The following is an 18,075-nucleotide window of genomic DNA, read 5'->3' as shown; positions in this document are numbered from 1 at the left end:
TAAAAAATATAAAATGGTTAATTGGTTTAAAAAATTAACCACATTTTAAATAACTGATTTTTAAAATAGTCCATAAACTATAACTAATTTTAAAAAGTGGTTGACTAAATTCGTAAAAAACCAGTTTGTAAATAAATCAACAGATTAACAAAACTAAAATGGGTTAGATCGTTTGAAATTTTAAAATTAATTTTTTAATATAAATGTGTTACAAATTTAAGTTGATTTTATAATAGATAAACATGACTAATTGATTTTTTTAAATTGCTAAAAATTGTTTTATAAGTTAAAATTAATTTTGTATAAAAATGGTTAATAATCATACATTAATCGTCAAGTAAATTGTTTTACAAATCTATTTAGATAAAAAAAAATATTTGATAATTTTACATTGGAATTTTTTCCTATTTTGTATAAAAAAATTTATAAGAATGAAAAAAATGAAAAATAAAAAAATTTAATAAAGATGAATTTTTGCCCCCTTTTTTTTATAATTTTAAATAATTATTTAAATATTATTTAAAAAAATCACGTAAAAAAATATAATTATTTGTTATATAACTTAATTTATAATAGACATAAAAAATTAGTCACTATATATGTAAAATATATATTTGATGTTTAATTATTAAAAAAATTAATTATTTTACTAAAATATATATTAAATATATAATAAAATTAACTATGAGAATAAAATATATATATTAAAATGAATTAAATTATATATATAATGATTGTAAAATAAAATATTTTATATTATATATATGCAGGCTTGATGAGTGAGTTTTGTTTGTGATATAATCTATTTAATATATAATACTTATGCAGTTCAGTCCCCGAAGCAAAGAACAGTATTCCCTCCAATTTAGCATCATCCGTGGTAACGACAGGTGGCAGGCAAAGAACAGTGTTTCTTCCAGTATGCCTTGAAGCGAGAATTTTTCCGCGCAAATCCATCTCAAATTCAAATTCCCTCTCTTCCCTTTTACTTTTGGTGATTGAACATTAAGAAGCAACAAAAGCAAAGAAAACAAAACTTCAGGGATCTTCATCATCGCGAAGATCATCTTTTATGAGGGAGATTTGCTACTTGCAACTGAAGAAGAGGCTATTTTAGGACGAGATATCTCCACCATTTCAAATTCATTCCCTTTCTCCTCTTTACTCTCAAGTCTCACCAGATTTCAACTCCCCAAAACGTACTTTCCACTTCAAAACAAACCCTAAACCCCTTGATACTCCAATTCTTGCTCCGCCATTTCACTCGGCACCTACAAGCTCAACATCTTGCTCCGCCCTTTATCTTCGTGTGACCTTGATTGGTGACTCTATTCATGCTATGTAGCCAAACATGGGTCAAGGAGAAGCTGTACCTATATCTCATTGTTGCATAAAAATCTAATATAGGATCTGTACTCTGAGACTCCTACGAAGAAATCTGACTTTGGAGATCACTGGAAGCTTGGAATCGAGGATGGTGTGAAGCCTCAGGTGTACAATGAAAAGCATGAGAAGCTGTTATCTGCTGTGGCTGGGGTGGGAGACGGTCGTGGTGGTTCATAGTGGTGCCACAGATTGTGTACATCCTGAGCGGCACAAACAGGGACGCGTGGAGTGGGTTCTCAACATAGGCCTTTGAGAATCTCTGGGGATTCGTTCGTCTCTCCCTTACATCTGCGGTTATGCTCTGGTATCAAAATTTAAATTAATTTATTTTTTGTTTTTTGTTTTTTATTTGTATCGTTTGAAAAAAAACTCTCTTGGTGATCTGCTGCATGAAGCATATGAGAGACAACACTCATGTTTTGTATTAGTAGATCAGAGCCAAATTCTTTAAGAGGAGATAGTATTGTCTCTTCCTTAAGAAATTATGCTTTCTATATGTTAAGGAGATGCAAAAGGATTCGGATCTTCTGATGTTTTAAGTTGTGTTGCAATCTTTACCATTAAAAGATAAACATTCAATTTTAATGGCAAAAGTTGAAACATGACCAACAACATGGAAAGAGAATAGCATGAGAAGATCCAAATGCAGCAACAAAGAAAGGAAAGGAAACAATAATGTGTACTAGAGTGTTCTGAGTGTAGCACCTGTGATGCACGAACATGATAGTTGCAAAATCATTGAAAACTTTTGAAATGGTTATCTGGTCGTCTTTGACATTTGCTTGATTTCCATCATTTTGATTATTATTCCACCCACAAATTAGGACTAAAGAGGTGCCTTTTAGTGTTATTTTAATTATTACTCCAATGCATGTTGGCATGTGTGGTTTAGGATGAAAAAAATAAGATACTGTAATGGGGAAAATGGTAAACCCATAACCATTTATAAAATTTTTAACTGAAGGTTTGTTCTTTGCTTTGGAAATTAATGTACAGTGTTGTTGTCAAATATATCACCCCCTATTCCAATTTGTTCTTTGTTATTTTTTTCGGTTTCATGTTAATGAATTTGAATTCTAAAACAATTTAGAGCATAAAAAACTTCATCTTTTATGAGCAGCAAGTGGAACATTGACTGTGCGACTTGAACTATTTGTAGTTGCCAAGACGAATAGAGATAGAGCTTCTTTGATTACTTGCTTCTTGGTGTTACTTTTAGTGCTAAGGTTTCACATGGATTAAGGGCTACTTTACCTGTTTGCTTACTCATTTACTCCCTCTGGAATGTTAGTTTCCTAACCGAGGTTTAACTTTATTCTAAATTTGATGGAAAAGTTTTCTTTTTATTTTTTTGAAAGTTAGGCTTGACAATGGGATTATCTGCAAAGACATCTATGAAGATGTGAAAAAGTGACAATGTTTCGGATGACTACTGTGATATGGAGCTTGACGAGGTAAGTATTGGTGATGCAAGATTTCTAAAATATTTTACAAGTATAGTGGTTTATTATTTTCTATTTGTGATTGACTGTTGTTTTTGTGATGCAGATGGAGCATGCAAAAGATGATTTTGATGTCAATGATTATGGTGAGGAGGATGAGAAAGAACAAGGAGAAGAGGAAGAAGATGGAGAGGAAAGAACAATTGAGGAAGACCAAAGTGGATGGAATAATGATGAGATGGAACAACTTGAGATACAAATGTCCCAAATCAGGTTAGATGCAAATGTCTGTCTATCCTATATTTGGGTTGAAATACCAATATAATTTTCTAACTTGCTTTAATGATTCTGTAGCTCATTATTTAATGTGAAATAGTTCATGTCAATTTACAGAGAGAGAAAGAGATGTATATGACAAGTTTGGCTACACCTATCAGAATAGAGAACAGAATAATGAATATATAGGTAAACTTTGATTTTTGCTATTATCTGAATTTGGTGGTTTATGGAAGGACTTAAAGCCAAGATCTATCTAATTGATTTCACCTCCAGGGATTCACCCTCGACTTAAAGCTAAGATCAAAGGTGTATTTGTGCTGAAGTTTAATGACAAGACTATTTTATGTTGTATTATCTGGCAAGGGTTTACACTATTGACACAATCTTAAAGGTGACTTTTCTATCTTTATTCTTTAATCTCTGATTCATTTTTAAATCTGTCTATAGGATTTGACTGAGAAACAAGGAAGAAGAAAAGGGTAGAACTAAAAATCTATAACAATAACGATTAATTATTAGTCACACTTTGAGCTTAGAAGAGATGCATTTTCCAAGTAATTGATAGATTGGATAGTTGTGTTAAATAAGAAGTTTCTTCTATCCATAGATTGGTCCATGTGATAGTGTCAATGCTGTCGAATTTGGAAAAGTTACAACCAAAGACAAATGTGATGGCAAAGCTAAATGAGTTTGATATGTTCAGTAGATTAGATAAACATTAAGAGCATTCTTGGGTTTCAATTTCAGTCGGATATACTTTTCATGCTCTGAATATAATGTGAATGAGACAAGTTAAAGCATGTTAATATTTTCTTTTCCTAACTGTTGAACTGTTAAAAAAAAATGTGGCAGATTACATAACCATTTTTTTTCATATTTGGAGACTTACGTGGCATCAAGTAGCTCATTGGACTTCAATCAATTCCATTAATCTGTTAATCCTTTTAAATACTAATTGTATTTCTTGGTTATCTTTAGATGAAAATATAATTGGAGATGAACTGTATTCAATCATCCTTATGCTTTGTGCCGCTATTATGCTTTAGAAGAGGTGGATCTCTGCTCAGATAATTTATCTGTATACTTTGTTCCAAGTGTCATAATATCATCCATTTTTTTCCTTTCATAAATCTTAAATAAGAAGAGACAAAGAAACAATAGATCTGTTTCTCTTGGTTTTATTAAAAGCAATTAGGAAAAAAAAATTTACTTTTGTTAATGAATGTTTTTGCATTCTTTAGAGTGAGTCGACCTTATGGAAGTTGAAAATGAGGCTTCAGAAAATCAAAGGAAGAACTCAAGAGGCACAGGTGGCAATGAAAACCATAACAACAAAAGCAAGTATAATGCATAAAAAAAGAGGTAAATAAATGAAAATTTTATTTATTAAGAGATAGTATATAGAATTAATCAGGTATAAGCTCTTTTGGTTGAATTTTATATAATGATAGAACTATTCACTTTTTTATGATAATTTTTGCTGCATTTTTCAAGGAAAATCAATTGGGTGTTCATTATTTGAATGCAAATTAAGATTTTAAAGATCAATGATTTGCTTATACATTTCTAGAATAATTTAGTAAAAATTAAATATGCTCTTTTGCAGCAAAATATAGGCTCTTATTTTATTTTACTTTACTTTTTATTCTGTAGCTTAATCAGCACTTTATTGCTGAGGCTACAAATGTGAATGCTAAATGTGCATAGTTCATCATTTTTGTCATGCATAACACTTCTAAATATGGGCGGCACTCTTGCATGTATTTTAGCATTCAACTCATTTGTACTACCTCATAATTGATTTAACAAATATTCTCTTACTTGATGAACCCAACTATTTTCTTGCTTGATGAACCAACCAATTACGTTGGTAATCCTACCCTCCCTTATGAAAAGCCTTTTCTTTGTTTAGATGCTGTTTTATTTGATGGATTTTTCTATTGGCTCACCTATAATTTTGACTTAAAAGATACGTGGATCAATTATTAGGAAATCAAAGTTGAAATTGACCTCAAAGACCACAGGGTTCATTTATATTGCCTATTTGACCTTTATCTTATGTGGTTGATGTTCTGATGGATGAGTTATTCTTATAAAATAGTTGAACTTGAAATATTGTAATCTAAGTTTAATTTTCTTTCAATGATTGATGTGGTTATGCTCTTAGTTGAACTATATTGTTATAAAATTAGTTCGCTATGGTGTTATTAGATTTCATTTGGTTGCTAAAGCTCATTGTTTTGTTTTAATGAAACATTAGATCAGAACTTTCACATTTAAGTATTTAACCGGCCAAGAAAGCTAACCAAATGAGCAGAATAATGATCACAACTTTCACATTTAAGCATTCTCTAACTCATGATTGACAATAATGTTTTCATGTTCTTTTAAATATTTTTTTTTCAAGCTTTTCAATATTAATTTTCTGGATGAAATTGTCCTTTTTCATTCCTTCTTTGTGTTTATGTTCATTTGAAGCATTAAAAGATTCAGTAGCAGTGTAGTGTGACTAATTGTAGAGCTAAGATGTGATTTTTTTATTAATATTTTTAATTAAGGCCGATATCATAAGAATAGTTATTATTTGAAGCTTTTAAGATTTTTCAAAAAGGATGCACATAAATGGAAGCTTTTTAGATCCTTTATGCATACAATTTTATTAATAACATGATCGGGGTCATGAACTATGTGTTAAAGTAATTGTAGAGATTTTTTTAATTTTGCTATAAAATACAAATTATTTGTTAAAGTAATAGAAATTTAAGTAATTATAATAATTTATTAGGTTTATAATTAAAAATATATATTTTAAAATATAGAATTTTATCTTTAGTTGGCCAAATCTATAAAGAAGTAGGAATAGTTAGCATTTTATTTATGAGTTCTAGCATTTATTTTCTATTGTAATTCATTAGACATATTAGTCGGATGAGTTTAGTTGCAAGTCATACTATCTTTACATCAATGGATATTTTTTGTCAATTTTAAAGACTTTAGGAAATGTTACAATAGACTCTAAGTCAAAGTTGATAGGAGGGATTAATTCGATAGTCACGTAGATTCTTGATTGATCTGTTTTTTTCATGTTAGACCAAGAAAAAATTTTTATTTAAGTAACATGATTGTTTACAAATTGCAAATATGAACTATTGGTTATTTACAGGACTAAATTTATTAATAGAAAGTTATTGTTTAACTAAATCTTTTTAAAGTTAGGACCTTAAGTGATAGTCACAAATTTTTTTGTGAATTATGTACATGAACCAATTCTTTGATATACTCTAATTAATGAAATCATTATTTTATTACTTTTTTTAATCTTTGAAGTCTATATTACTATTACTTTAATTGATATCCACATCATGAAAGAACATACCACTAAACCCAGTTTAATTCAATCTAACCATGGTTGTTTTTTCTAATTTTGATTATTTTATATAAGAGAGGTTGGTGAAAAATACTTTACTTTTCAAAATTATCAGAACTCAACAAAGATGTTTATAAGGTACAAATATCATTATATAATTTTGTCTTTGAATGAATAATTCTTAGTTCTTTGGTTTCATTTAGTGATTTTATAAAAGAATTTAGGACAAATATTTAATTCTAATTATCTCACTAAATTTTTAAGATTTTATTATTTTTGTTTTAACAGTGTTTACCATAGATGTATTCTTATTAAATTGTGGGTTTATATTCTTATTAAGCTTCATGCTTTGCTGTTTATGACAACAAATGAGTCATAGAGTATAGTTGCGAGAAATTGTGTTCTTGAACTCCTAAAGTTGTCGATATTTTTGAGAAAGCTAAAGAGTTTTTTGTTTCTAATTCATCACATTGCATGTATGAGTTTTATGTGCTGATTTTAGATTATTGTCAAGTCATTTCTTTTTCTTTTTGATGTATTGATGAAAATTGTGAACAATTTAGAAGGAAAAACTTTAGAAGTATGATCTCTCTCAAGCATGAAAAATACCTGCGCGACTTAGCTGAAGGAAATGTAACACATGAGCATTTTTTTTTTCAAAGAAGATGAAAAGTGAAAAAAAATTGTTACTCTAGATTGGCTTTCTCTACACTTCTTTTTTCTCAAGTTAATATTTGTTTAGTGCAAAGTTCATTAACAAAATATTTTTGCATATTATGAGTTAAATTCTAAATGCCATTACTTGATTCATGTAGTGAGTTTTATATACTAAAAAAGTTGTGTTATGAATAAGATTGTGCTTACATTGCTTACTTACTTTTATTTAATAGCATATTTTAAAAAATTCGTAGATTTTTAGTTTCCAGATTTGTAATTCTCATTTTCTCTATTGATTTGTTCGCTTATTTTAAAATTATCTGTATTGACTTTGACAATGTTTAGTATGATAGTGAAACTGTGAAAGTTATTAGCCAATTAAAGGATAGACATCTGAATTTAAGTTTTTTAAAAGTAAAGAAGGATATAGCAGATAAACAGACATATACATATTCATTTTTATGGAAATATATCAACAAATACAGGAAAGACAAATATTCCTGTACAAGAGCATTGTAATTCCTCTATATATTAGTAAAGGAGATTTTTCAAAGGCTATAATTTCGGAGAAAGTCCAAGGAGAAATGTTCTTTTAATGTTGAAATGTTTAGCTGTTGCAGCATATGACACCAAAAGAAAATATACGAACAATACTACTAAAAATAGGTCTTTTAAACAAAAAAATGTAAATGGATAGATATATCTTTTTATTAGTAGCTATAATTTTTCTTACTTTTAATTTAAATTTATTCTCTAGATAATGTATTTGTTTGAGGTTATGGAAACACTTGATTTACTCTGGCCAAATCCAAATCCTATTTCAAAAACAACAATAATTGTCAATTTGATAATGAAGTAATTAAGGTTTTTTCTTTCCTTTTTCAATTTAATAAAGTTGTTTTTTGTTTTAAATATTCTGTGTATTATAGTTCTATTTAATTATTTAAATTTCATACAAGTTACTAATTACTCAATACTTCATGATACAAATATAAAAGAAAAAGTATTGTATATTTTCTATTTTAAAGTAAAAGTTTTTAATAACAGACATAACATGTTACTTCTGAATTGGTCATTTTTATTACTTTTATTATTATTGATACTTTTTTTTTGAATGTGTTAGTTTTTTCTATCTATATTTACAATTTATCTTCGTGTCTTCTTGAGTAAAACAAAAGAAAAATACAATTATGAAGTGAATATAAACTATATTTAAATTGTTAATTGGTGTGAAAAATAGAGCACTATTAGTGTTTAGAAAAATAATATAATGTAATTTAATATAAATTACGTACTATGTTAATTTCTAATATTTGAGTTAAATAGCAGAAAATTTAGAACATCATTTATATTTTGATTGAATCACTTATAAATAACAACGTAACACAATATTTTATAGCATTTTTTTAATAGTTATCTTTTTTGCTTTCTTAAGAATTTTCATATACTTTTTCGAACAACATCAATGCTTTTTTATTTTTTATAACAAATAATATCCCAAATATATTTTATATTTACGTTATTATAGTCTTCATTTGTTTTGCCCGCGCATTGCGCGGGTATCTTGCTAGTTGTATGTAACAGTTTTAGATAAGAATTGAAAAATATGACGTGGAAGAAAGAAAAGAAGAGGGAAAAGGCAAACGTGTCATGAAAGCCAGAAATGGGTTTTCATGCAGCGGCTGCATGAGAAGCACCTCAACACGTGCCACGACACCCACCTTGTGAATTGTGAACATGCTGCCACCCGGAGACACCTATCTCCTCCTCTCCCCAATTTAAAACCCACATTTTCCGCTCTCTATTCATGAGCATTACCATTTCACTTCATAATTCATTAATAACATGGCTGAAGCTCTCTACTACGGCGGCCGCCAACGCCAAGACCAACCAAGGTCCACCCAGCTTGTCAAGGCCACCACCGCTGTTGTCGCCGGAGGCTCCCTCTTGATCCTTGCCGGCCTTGTGCTGGCCGCCACCGTCATTGGCCTCACAACGATCACACCGCTCTTCGTGATCTTCAGCCCCGTGCTTGTGCCAGCTGTCATCACTGTGGCACTCTTAGGCTTGGGGTTCTTGGCTTCTGGAGGCTTCGGCGTGGCGGCAATAACAGTGCTGACGTGGATCTATAGGTACGTAACAGGTAAGCATCCACCTGGCGCCAACCAATTGGACACTGCCCGCCACAAGCTGATGAGCAAGGCGCGTGAGATTAAGGACTATGGTCAACAGCAAACCAGTGGGGCCCAGGCTTCTTGAGCATACCATCTTCGTTTCCACCTACGCATCCACGCACGCCCACGCCATCATTTATCTTTTTCGAATTGTTATGGTTTATTTTATTTTATTTAATTTTTTATGAGTCTGGGTTGCTTGTATTACCGTTGTTTATATATTTCCTGTGTTTAGCATCCATCCATTTTAATCCTGCCTACTCATATTGACATAAATTCAATATATATAGCTAGGGTTATTGTCACATCCTAAAATTAAGAATACGCGTTTATTGAATAATGAAAGAAAATGAATGAGATTGTATCAGTTTCATAGACATACAGCAGATTCTGTTTTAAAAGAATTGAATCCTTGCACACTAAGCAACTGAATTAACCGTTTTGATACTGCATAGCTGAAAGAGGTTAGCATATGGTGTGTATAATAATAGTTAGATCTTGCATTTAACAACACAATGATCATCATGAAATTCAAAAAAAAATTTATTGTCTTTTAGCAAATTGATAAAATTTTATTGTCTTTTAGCAAATTGATATACACAGGAGATTTTTCAAAATTTGAGGCACTAGAAGAAGCTTTGTGAAAAAAAACTTTCTTATTCAAATCTGAAATAAAAATAAAATTTTCAACATGGCTAATTAACAAATCTGTACCATTTTCAATAATGACACGTTCTAATTCAGCATATTAAGACTTTTCAGCATATTAAGACTTTTCAATGAAGTTCATTGCGTTCTAATTCAGCATATTAAGACTTTTCAGCATATTAAGACTTTTCAATGAAGTTCATTGCATCCGCAGTCATATGATGCGTGGTGTCAGTCATATGCGTGGTGCCAGAGTCTGGATATCAATTTGGGTCTTAAAGAGTTAAAAGATTTGGATACTAATTTGGATCTTGAAGAGTTAAAGATGTAGCATAATTAGTTTCATTTTGCATTAAGCCACTGGAGTAAAAAAGATTGGCACCAGAATTTTGAAAAACTAAGGATTTTTCTGGGTGTAAACCTTTTTCAGAGTCAGAATTGTATTTGTACCAGTAAGTAAGAGTAGAATGTTCAAATTTATTGTACACTTGACATTATATTATTCTGGAATTTGTTCTTTCATATCTTTGAGCCTGAAGATGTATAGACTTTAATCTTCCATATCTTTGATGCTAGAACTGCATGTGTCTTTTTTCTCTGTCAAATTTTAAACCGCCTCGTCTACAAAATGAAACCTTCCTTTACGAAAACCTCCTCCAAAATTGTGATTAAGGTTATGGATGTGTGTGACATGTGTTTGTATAAAGTTGTTAAATCTCTTATACTTGTTTAACAACTCTTTATGCGCCATTAACAAAGCTTTTAACTTTCCAATTGACATTGGAGGAGACTTAGCAATTATAGTGGTGATGAATGAGGTGTACTCTTTTGATAGTCCATTTAAAATAGTGTCATTTATCGTTGCTCCAACACAAATTAAAGAATCTACTACTTTCTTTATCTTTAGCAATTTATCGTCGCTCCAACACAAATTAAAGAATCTACTACTTTCTTTATCTTTAGCAAGTAATCGCAAGTCAAATCTTCTTTCTTCGTGTTTATTAGTTTGTTTTTGAGTTGCCTAATCTTCACAGTGATCTGTGATGCAAAGAAAGTCTCCAATCTTTTCTAGATCTGGTGAAAAAATATACATCCAACCATGTGTGTATTGAATCTCTTGCTCATTGATGCAAGAAGCCAAGTCTTGAATAGTGCATCCTGTTTCTTTCACATTGTGTATTCTGGATTCACTGTGCCTGAAGCTTCATCTTCGATTGAAAGATGCTTCTTTGGAATTGACTCACCTGTGATGTGATTCAACATTTTGTAACCTTCTATCATAGATTCTACTTGATCTTTTCATAGCAAAAAGTTTTCTTCATCCAGTTTCATTGCAATCGGACTTGAAAAAGCTTGAGCAATTTGTACAATAGTGAGTGATGCAGAAGTCATGGTCACAGGGATTTGATGCTCTGATACCATATAGGTATCAGGCCAGAACTCAATAGAGAGAGAGAGAAGAAGAGAGAAAGAGCGTTAGAAAAAGAATGATCTGAATTAGAAAATGTATGGTTAGTTTACAATGGTGTGTGTGTTGATTTATATACCCACTAGTGTGACTAATCCTTCTAACAAATTATCTACATAACACACACTCACAGGCTAACAAATAGCTAACTGTATTAGAGTGAAGTACCAACTCGACCCTTGTCTATTTTCAAGAATGACAACGCGATCCCTCAAAATAAAATCGATTCACTTCAGTCCCTGTCCCCTGATTCCGTCACACAACGCGGTCCCTGTGGGTATTTTTCCGTCAACTCTAAACGAAAAATGCTGACGTGTCAGGTTCAGAAATGGACAATGGTCTAATTGTCTCTAAATTTAAATTGGTTAGGGGTTTATTTGTCCTTATAAATTTTTAAACAATATTTTTTTAGATTATTTTTTATTTATTATATTAATATTTTTTTTTCAATAAATTATTAAATATATGGTATAATAAGTACAAACTAATTAATAAATTATTCAAATTTAAAAATATCATTTATTATGAAACTAAATAAATAATTCTCAAATATAATTTTTAAATACATAAATAATAAACATTAAAATTCAGTTAATACATTAATAATAATAACCCTATGATATACTATTGGTATTATGATCTAGATAATTTTTCACAATAGAGTGAAAACTAATGAACACATTACTTGATATATAGTAAAATATTTTTGAGTAGTAACAAATTTAATTTTTTATCTCTTTAAACTAAATTAATAATTCTATTTGATATTTTTGTACTAAAATACACTATGAGCAAGCTACTAATACTAAATAAAATAATTAAAATATATAACCTTTAATGAAATAATTAAATACTAATCGAAATAATTCTATTTTTTATCTCTCCAATTGAATTTTAATATACTTAAAATTTTAATTAATATATATTATTTTATATTGATAAATCTTTATCAATCTATAACCTTATGATCATATGTATTATTAATAGATTAATAATATTATTGATACTTTAAATTTATTGAGTTTATAAATAGTCTCCATCATATATTAATTATATTTTAATTATTTTATTTAGTATTAATAGTTTACTCATAGTGTATTTTAGTATAAAGATATCAAATAGAATTATTAATTTAGTTTAAAGAGATAAAAAATTAAATTTGTTATTACTAAAAAATATTTTACTATATATCAAATAATGTGTTCATTAGTTTTCACTTTATTGTGAAAAATTATCTAGATCATAATACTAATAGTATATCATAGGGTTATTATTATTAATGTACTAACTGAATTTTAATGTTTATTATTTATGTATTTTAAAATTATATTTGAGAATGATTTATTTAGTTTCATAATAAATGATTTTTTTAAATTTGAATAATTTATTAATTAGTTTGTACTTATTATACTATATATTTAATAATTTATTGAAAAAAGAATATTAATATAATAAATAAAAAAATAATCTAAAAAAATATTATTTAAAAAATTATAAGTACAAATACCAATTTAAATTTAGAGACAATTAGATCCTGTCCATTTCTGAACCCGACATGTTAGCATTTTCCGTTCAGAGTTGACGGAAAAATACTCACAAAGACCGCGTTGTATGACAAAATTAGGAAATATGATCGAAGTAGATCGATTTTATTTTAAAGAATCACATTGTCATTCTTAAAAATTGACACAGCCGAATTGGTACTTCACTCAACTACATTACAAAAAGGGTTTAACTAACTATTATTATACACACCATATATTAACCTTCTTCAATAGCCTCTATTATACCAGTTGATTTGACGATCAATGAATAATGCATGACTTATCTCAACTACTTGAATGACTCCGTCACCTATTAATTATAGTCCTGATTCTTCATGCAACTCTGAATAGCAGAAATGATATCTTACAATCTATTGATGCACCTTAAAGTTTCCAAGATGCTTTGAAGATTGGAGAGACACATTGGAACACCATTTATTGACGCAAACTTGTAGGAGAATTAAGGAACAAACTATGAAAAATCATAAATACATAAATAAAACTTGTTCTCGACAGAATAGTTAAAGGTAATATATACATAAATCTTAAAATATAATTAATGATAAACTTATCATACCATCGTATAAGTTAGACTAGATTAATATTACAAATAAAACCTTTTAGAAACTAAATTGATATTACGCATAATTTTGAAGGACTAAATTTCTGTTTTGTAATTATATTTTCTACTGTATTTCTTTATATCGGTATGAAAAACCAAAAAGAAAAATTGCGTCTTTGCCTATGTTAGATATACAAATCATTTAAAATTTAAATACTTCTTATCTAATAGCTTTAATTTTTTTTTGGTTAACTATCTAATAGCTTAGAAAGTATTTGTTCCGAGGCTTACTTAGAACCGGACGGTGGTTGAGCTTGTTTGTGAGGCCCAAGCGTTGGAGGAGTGTGGTCTCCGACTTGATTTACGTCTGGGAGCCGGCTCCGAGTTGTGTATGTGAAAGAATAGGGGGTGGTACCTGCAAAGACACTCCGATGCCCAAGTCAGCAAGGGTGTAAGTAGGTCTAGAGAGTATTGGGTTTAGAGATACCTGAGGGGTGTCAGGGTATTTATAGTGGTGATCCAATAACCACCGTTGGAGTAGTGCCACCTTTTTAGGTGGATAACCGTCCCTTTATCTAGGGATTGTTGGGATATGGCTTCTAGAAGTGAGTTGAGAGATTTTAGGGGCAGTTACTTATTTGAATAAGTGTAATCTACCAGCTATCTGTTGGGCCCGATTTCTTTGGAAAGAAGTCTGTGTTGAGTCCGACCTCTTCTGAAGAGGTCGGTGAATAACGAAGGCCAATCTTTGGATTGGGCCTTTCGGTGTATTTGGATCTGGGCCTTAGTGTTAGGCCAGGGTATGAACAGTGCCCCTACTCGAGTTCAATTTCTTTTTCTTAAGAGTTGGATTCGAGTATTTGAACTCGGACTTGTAGGCTCTGTATGATTGGTTTTAACACATCTTACTTAACCAAAGAATATTTTTTGTCCTAGTTTCGTACAACTCGTTCAATTCGAGTTGTTTTGAGGATACATGACTTGTTTTAATACAAATCACTTTTTTGAAACTTATTCTGATTTCTTACGACTTGTTTTGATACAAATCGTTTATTTCAAAACTCGTAATTATTTTTTAGTATAACTTCATCTAGCTCGTTCGATGCGAGTAGTTTTAAGGTCTTACGATTTGTTTCATTTCAAATCGTTTAATTAAAACGTGGCTATTTCTTGATCTAATTTCATACGACTCATTTAAATTCGAGCTATTTTTAGGACTTCACAACTTGTTTCAAGTACAAATTGTTTATTTTGAGTCCTTTTAAAATATTAGATCATCTTTATAACCATCAGACTTTGTTGCTTTATCCATTGTGCCCCTGCTCGAGGTTGAGTTTTATGAAGTCGCATTCGAGCAATCAAGTAGAAAGGATTTTCGAATGAAGCCTTTTTTTGTTGAACTCATTCATTCTGAGTTTTTTATAAATGACTTGTTTTTTATACAAGTCACTTTTTTGAAGCACAACTCGTTATATATCAAGTTGTTTTGCGCGATTTGTTTTAATACAAATTGCTTAGATCATATTGTTATTTTTTACTCGATTTTGTTCAACTCACGAGTTCGAGTTGTTTTTAAATCATCAAGCCGTATTATAACCATTGGACACCAATTTGTACCTCGTCGCTTTATCCGAGCGACCGTTGAAAAGGTCAGCTCGTGATTTTTGCGCTTTGTCGAGCATAAATTGGCGCCTTAGGTGAAGGGATTATATGCTTATTCCCTCCCCCTTTCTAGTTTTTACAAGGTTGTCATCCTTGTGTATGATACAACTTGTTTTACCCAAGTTGTTTTTTAGGATAGTTTTTACGTTTCGATTTTGTTCAAAAACGTTTACAATCCTTTCTTTCCTTTTTAACTCATTTCTATACGAGTTATTTGGTCGAAGGATTTTTGTTTTGATTTTGCTTTAGTGATTTTGATACAAATCACTTTTTAATGCTTTGCTTTAATGATTTGTTTTTATACAAATCACTTTTAAAGCTTTGGTTTTAGGTTGATACAACTTGACACAAGTTCGTTGAAAATATGGTTGACTTTTGGTCCTTTAACAAAGGACTTCAATAATTTTCGCATTACTTGATATTGGTCTCTTTAGGTGGGTTTTACCAACTTTCTTTATTTGCTGCATTGCTAAAATTATTTCAAAGGGATTTGAGCCTTTGTTTGAACCTTTTTCTCAAGATTTTACTGTGTTTTATCCTTCGTCTTTAGGTTTTTGTTAGGCTTGCCTTTATAACCTAGGTCAACCCATCTGTTGTTGAGCCGTGAGGTTTTGGCATGAGCCTTTACTAGGAACCTTTGACTTTTAGGATTTAGAGGAGGGATTTTCCATTACTTAGTTCGGACGATCAATTTGACTTATCATTGAATCGTTTTCTTAACTTAGGTTATTTTTGCGATACATTTTGCTCTGCTTGGGGGCTTTTCCGACTTACTAGTCGTTTGCCATCTTATTGCCGAGTTCTTATGATCGTCTTTTATAACCTCTTTACACCGACTTGTACCTCGTCGCTTTATCTTGCCAACCTTGTAGGTCAGGCAGCAGATTTTTGTGGTTTTTCGAGTTTAAGTTGGTGTGTGTCGTAGAAATACTAATGGAAATTTCTCTTCAAATTGCAAGCATGTCACGACTTTGGGAGCTCAGCTCCATTCAAGTTGGACATTTTGTAGTAATCCCTCTCTTAAGACTTCTAGGGTCCTATCCAGTTTGCTATCAGCTTTTCTTTGCTCGACCTCTATAGCCCAATATTATTTCCTATCAAGATGAGGTCTTTTGCGGCGAATCTTGTAGCCATCCTTTGTCTCAAATGCTCTTTTCTTATTTGAGTTCAAATTTCTAGAAGGAGGTCAAGCTTTTCTTTTGAATTTTGAATGTTAACCAACTTTCTTATAGAATTTCTCAAAGCCTCTTTTCTTATCTGAGTTTGCTTTCAGATTTTTGGAAGGAGGTCGAGTTCTTCTTTCGTGCTCTAGCATCATTGTAGAATGTTATCTTTGGTTTTTGATAATTTTGGACTTGGCTCTCATAATAAGCCAGTGCCCCTACTCGAGGTCGAGCTTCATGAAGTCGGACTCGAGTATTCAGTCATGCCATTCTTTACTATTTGTTGCTATATGACTTTTACAAGTTATTTTGGACTCTCTTTTTGGGAGGTCGGATAACTTGTTTTATACTTGTTGTGTCAACTTAGTAAGGTCGGATCCTTATCTCTTGGCTTGAGGAGGCATTCTTATAAATCGCCATCCTTTTTTCAATTTGTTTTAAACAAATTGTTGTGAGGTCAGGTTTACATCCTCTTCGTGTTGATGTTTGATTATGGTCACGCTGTCCTTAAGTTATATGTGCAATTCGTTTTAGGTTTGCCCCTTGCCAGCTTGATTTAGTACAAGTGGCTTAGTGAGGTCGGACCACGATTTGCATTTATAACTTCTTACACCACTTTGGATCTCATCACTTCACGTCAGAAAAAGTGTGCATTAGGGAGTAAGATGTAGTATCCCTTTTGTTGTAGACATGGCACAATCTAGGTAGATTGTTTTCGAGTAAGTCGAGTATGTTGCAGTAGTTCTTTTTCAAGTCTTAAGTGACTTTGTTGGGATCTTTTCATTTTGGTGTTGGCTTTTCTTTGTCCGATTTTGGCCCGATGTCATTTTGAATCAAGACGAGGTTGTCAATTGAGAAATTTCTTCGTATGACCTTCTCATGGCCATTTATGCTTGGGATCTGGTTCTCGAAGTCATACCTCAAGAAAGAGGTCGGACTTTTCTTTGTAACCTCTAAGCCTATCCGACCTTGTTGTAAAGTCGGACCTTTAAAAGAGGTCGGACTTTTCTTTGTGAGCTCTAAAAGAGGTCGGATTTTTCTTTATAAATTCAGAGATTTCGACCTCATTTTAGTCTGACCTCTAAAAGAGGTCGGAATTTATTTCTGGTAATCTTCGAGATTTTCGACCTCATTGCAGAGTTGATCATGAAAGAGGTCGGATTTTTCCCTTGTCGGCTCTAAAGAGGTCGGATTCTTCTAAGCAAATGAGGTTTTATACCTCATTTGTAGAGTCTAATCTTTAAAAGAGGCCGGACTTTTTTCGTAGGATCTAAAAGAAGTCAGATTTTTCCTTATTAGTCTGGAGGTTTTTTGACCTTATTGTAGAGTCTGACCTTTAAAGAGGTCGGACTTTTCCTTCATGAACTTTGCAAGAGGTCGGATTTTCTTTGTGAGCTCCAAGCTTATCCGACCTTGTTGTAAACTCTGACCTTTAAAAGAGGTCGAACTTTTCTTTATGAGCTCTCTAAAAGAGGTCGGATTTTCTTTATGAGCTCCCAGCTTATCCAACCTTGTTGTAAAGTCTGACCTTTAAAAGAGGTCGGACTTTTCTTTATGGGCTTTCTAAAAGAGGTTGAATTTTGTACAGCTTTCTCCGACCTGGTGGACTTCTTTGAAGTTGTTGAGATAGTTATGTGGATCAGTAGATCCATCATAGGGATCCATGTTGGGATGTTGAAAAATTTTTTAGGACCTTTGTACGCATGACCTCTTTAGAGAAAAG

At 31.2% G+C, this 18,075-nt stretch overlaps 2 protein-coding genes across 4 annotated transcripts; both read left to right on the top strand.

Annotated features, from left to right (window-relative positions):
• The first annotated feature begins 833 nt into the window (after nt 1-833).
• On the top strand, nt 834-7,337 carry LOC140175903 (uncharacterized). 3 transcript variants are annotated; one of them, XR_011866928.1, is made up of 7 exons: nt 834-1,690; nt 2,749-2,840; nt 2,935-3,101; nt 3,222-3,293; nt 3,381-3,498; nt 4,086-4,158; nt 4,349-7,337. XR_011866928.1 is itself a non-coding variant. In XM_072205437.1 (6 exons), the coding sequence occupies exons 2-5, from the start codon at nt 2,803-2,805 to the stop codon at nt 3,494-3,496; spliced, it is 393 nt and encodes a 130-aa protein (XP_072061538.1). In that variant the 5' UTR covers nt 834-1,690; nt 2,749-2,802; the 3' UTR covers nt 3,497-3,498; nt 4,349-7,337. The 3 variants fall into 3 exon arrangements, 2 of the variants coding, with proteins under 2 accessions (XP_072061538.1, XP_072061539.1); XM_072205437.1 differs by lacking the exon at nt 4,086-4,158; XM_072205438.1 differs by lacking the exon at nt 4,086-4,158 and having other exon boundaries at nt 2,745-2,840.
• Nucleotides 7,338-8,499: 1,162 nt separating this feature from the next.
• On the top strand, nt 8,500-9,682 carry LOC112716547 (oleosin 1). The gene has a single exon (NM_001405409.1). It carries the CDS (start codon nt 8,977-8,979, stop codon nt 9,388-9,390), a length of 414 nt encoding a protein of 137 aa, NP_001392338.1. The 5' UTR covers nt 8,500-8,976; the 3' UTR covers nt 9,391-9,682.
• Nucleotides 9,683-18,075: the final 8,393 nt, after the last annotated feature.

The sequence above is a fragment of the Arachis hypogaea genome, chromosome 10, assembly GCF_003086295.3.
Source record: "Arachis hypogaea cultivar Tifrunner chromosome 10, arahy.Tifrunner.gnm2.J5K5, whole genome shotgun sequence".
In the NCBI taxonomy this organism is placed as follows: Eukaryota; Viridiplantae; Streptophyta; class Magnoliopsida; order Fabales; family Fabaceae; genus Arachis; species Arachis hypogaea.
Note: the sequence above shows the minus strand (reverse complement) of the source record. Positions and strands in the feature narration are given on the sequence as shown.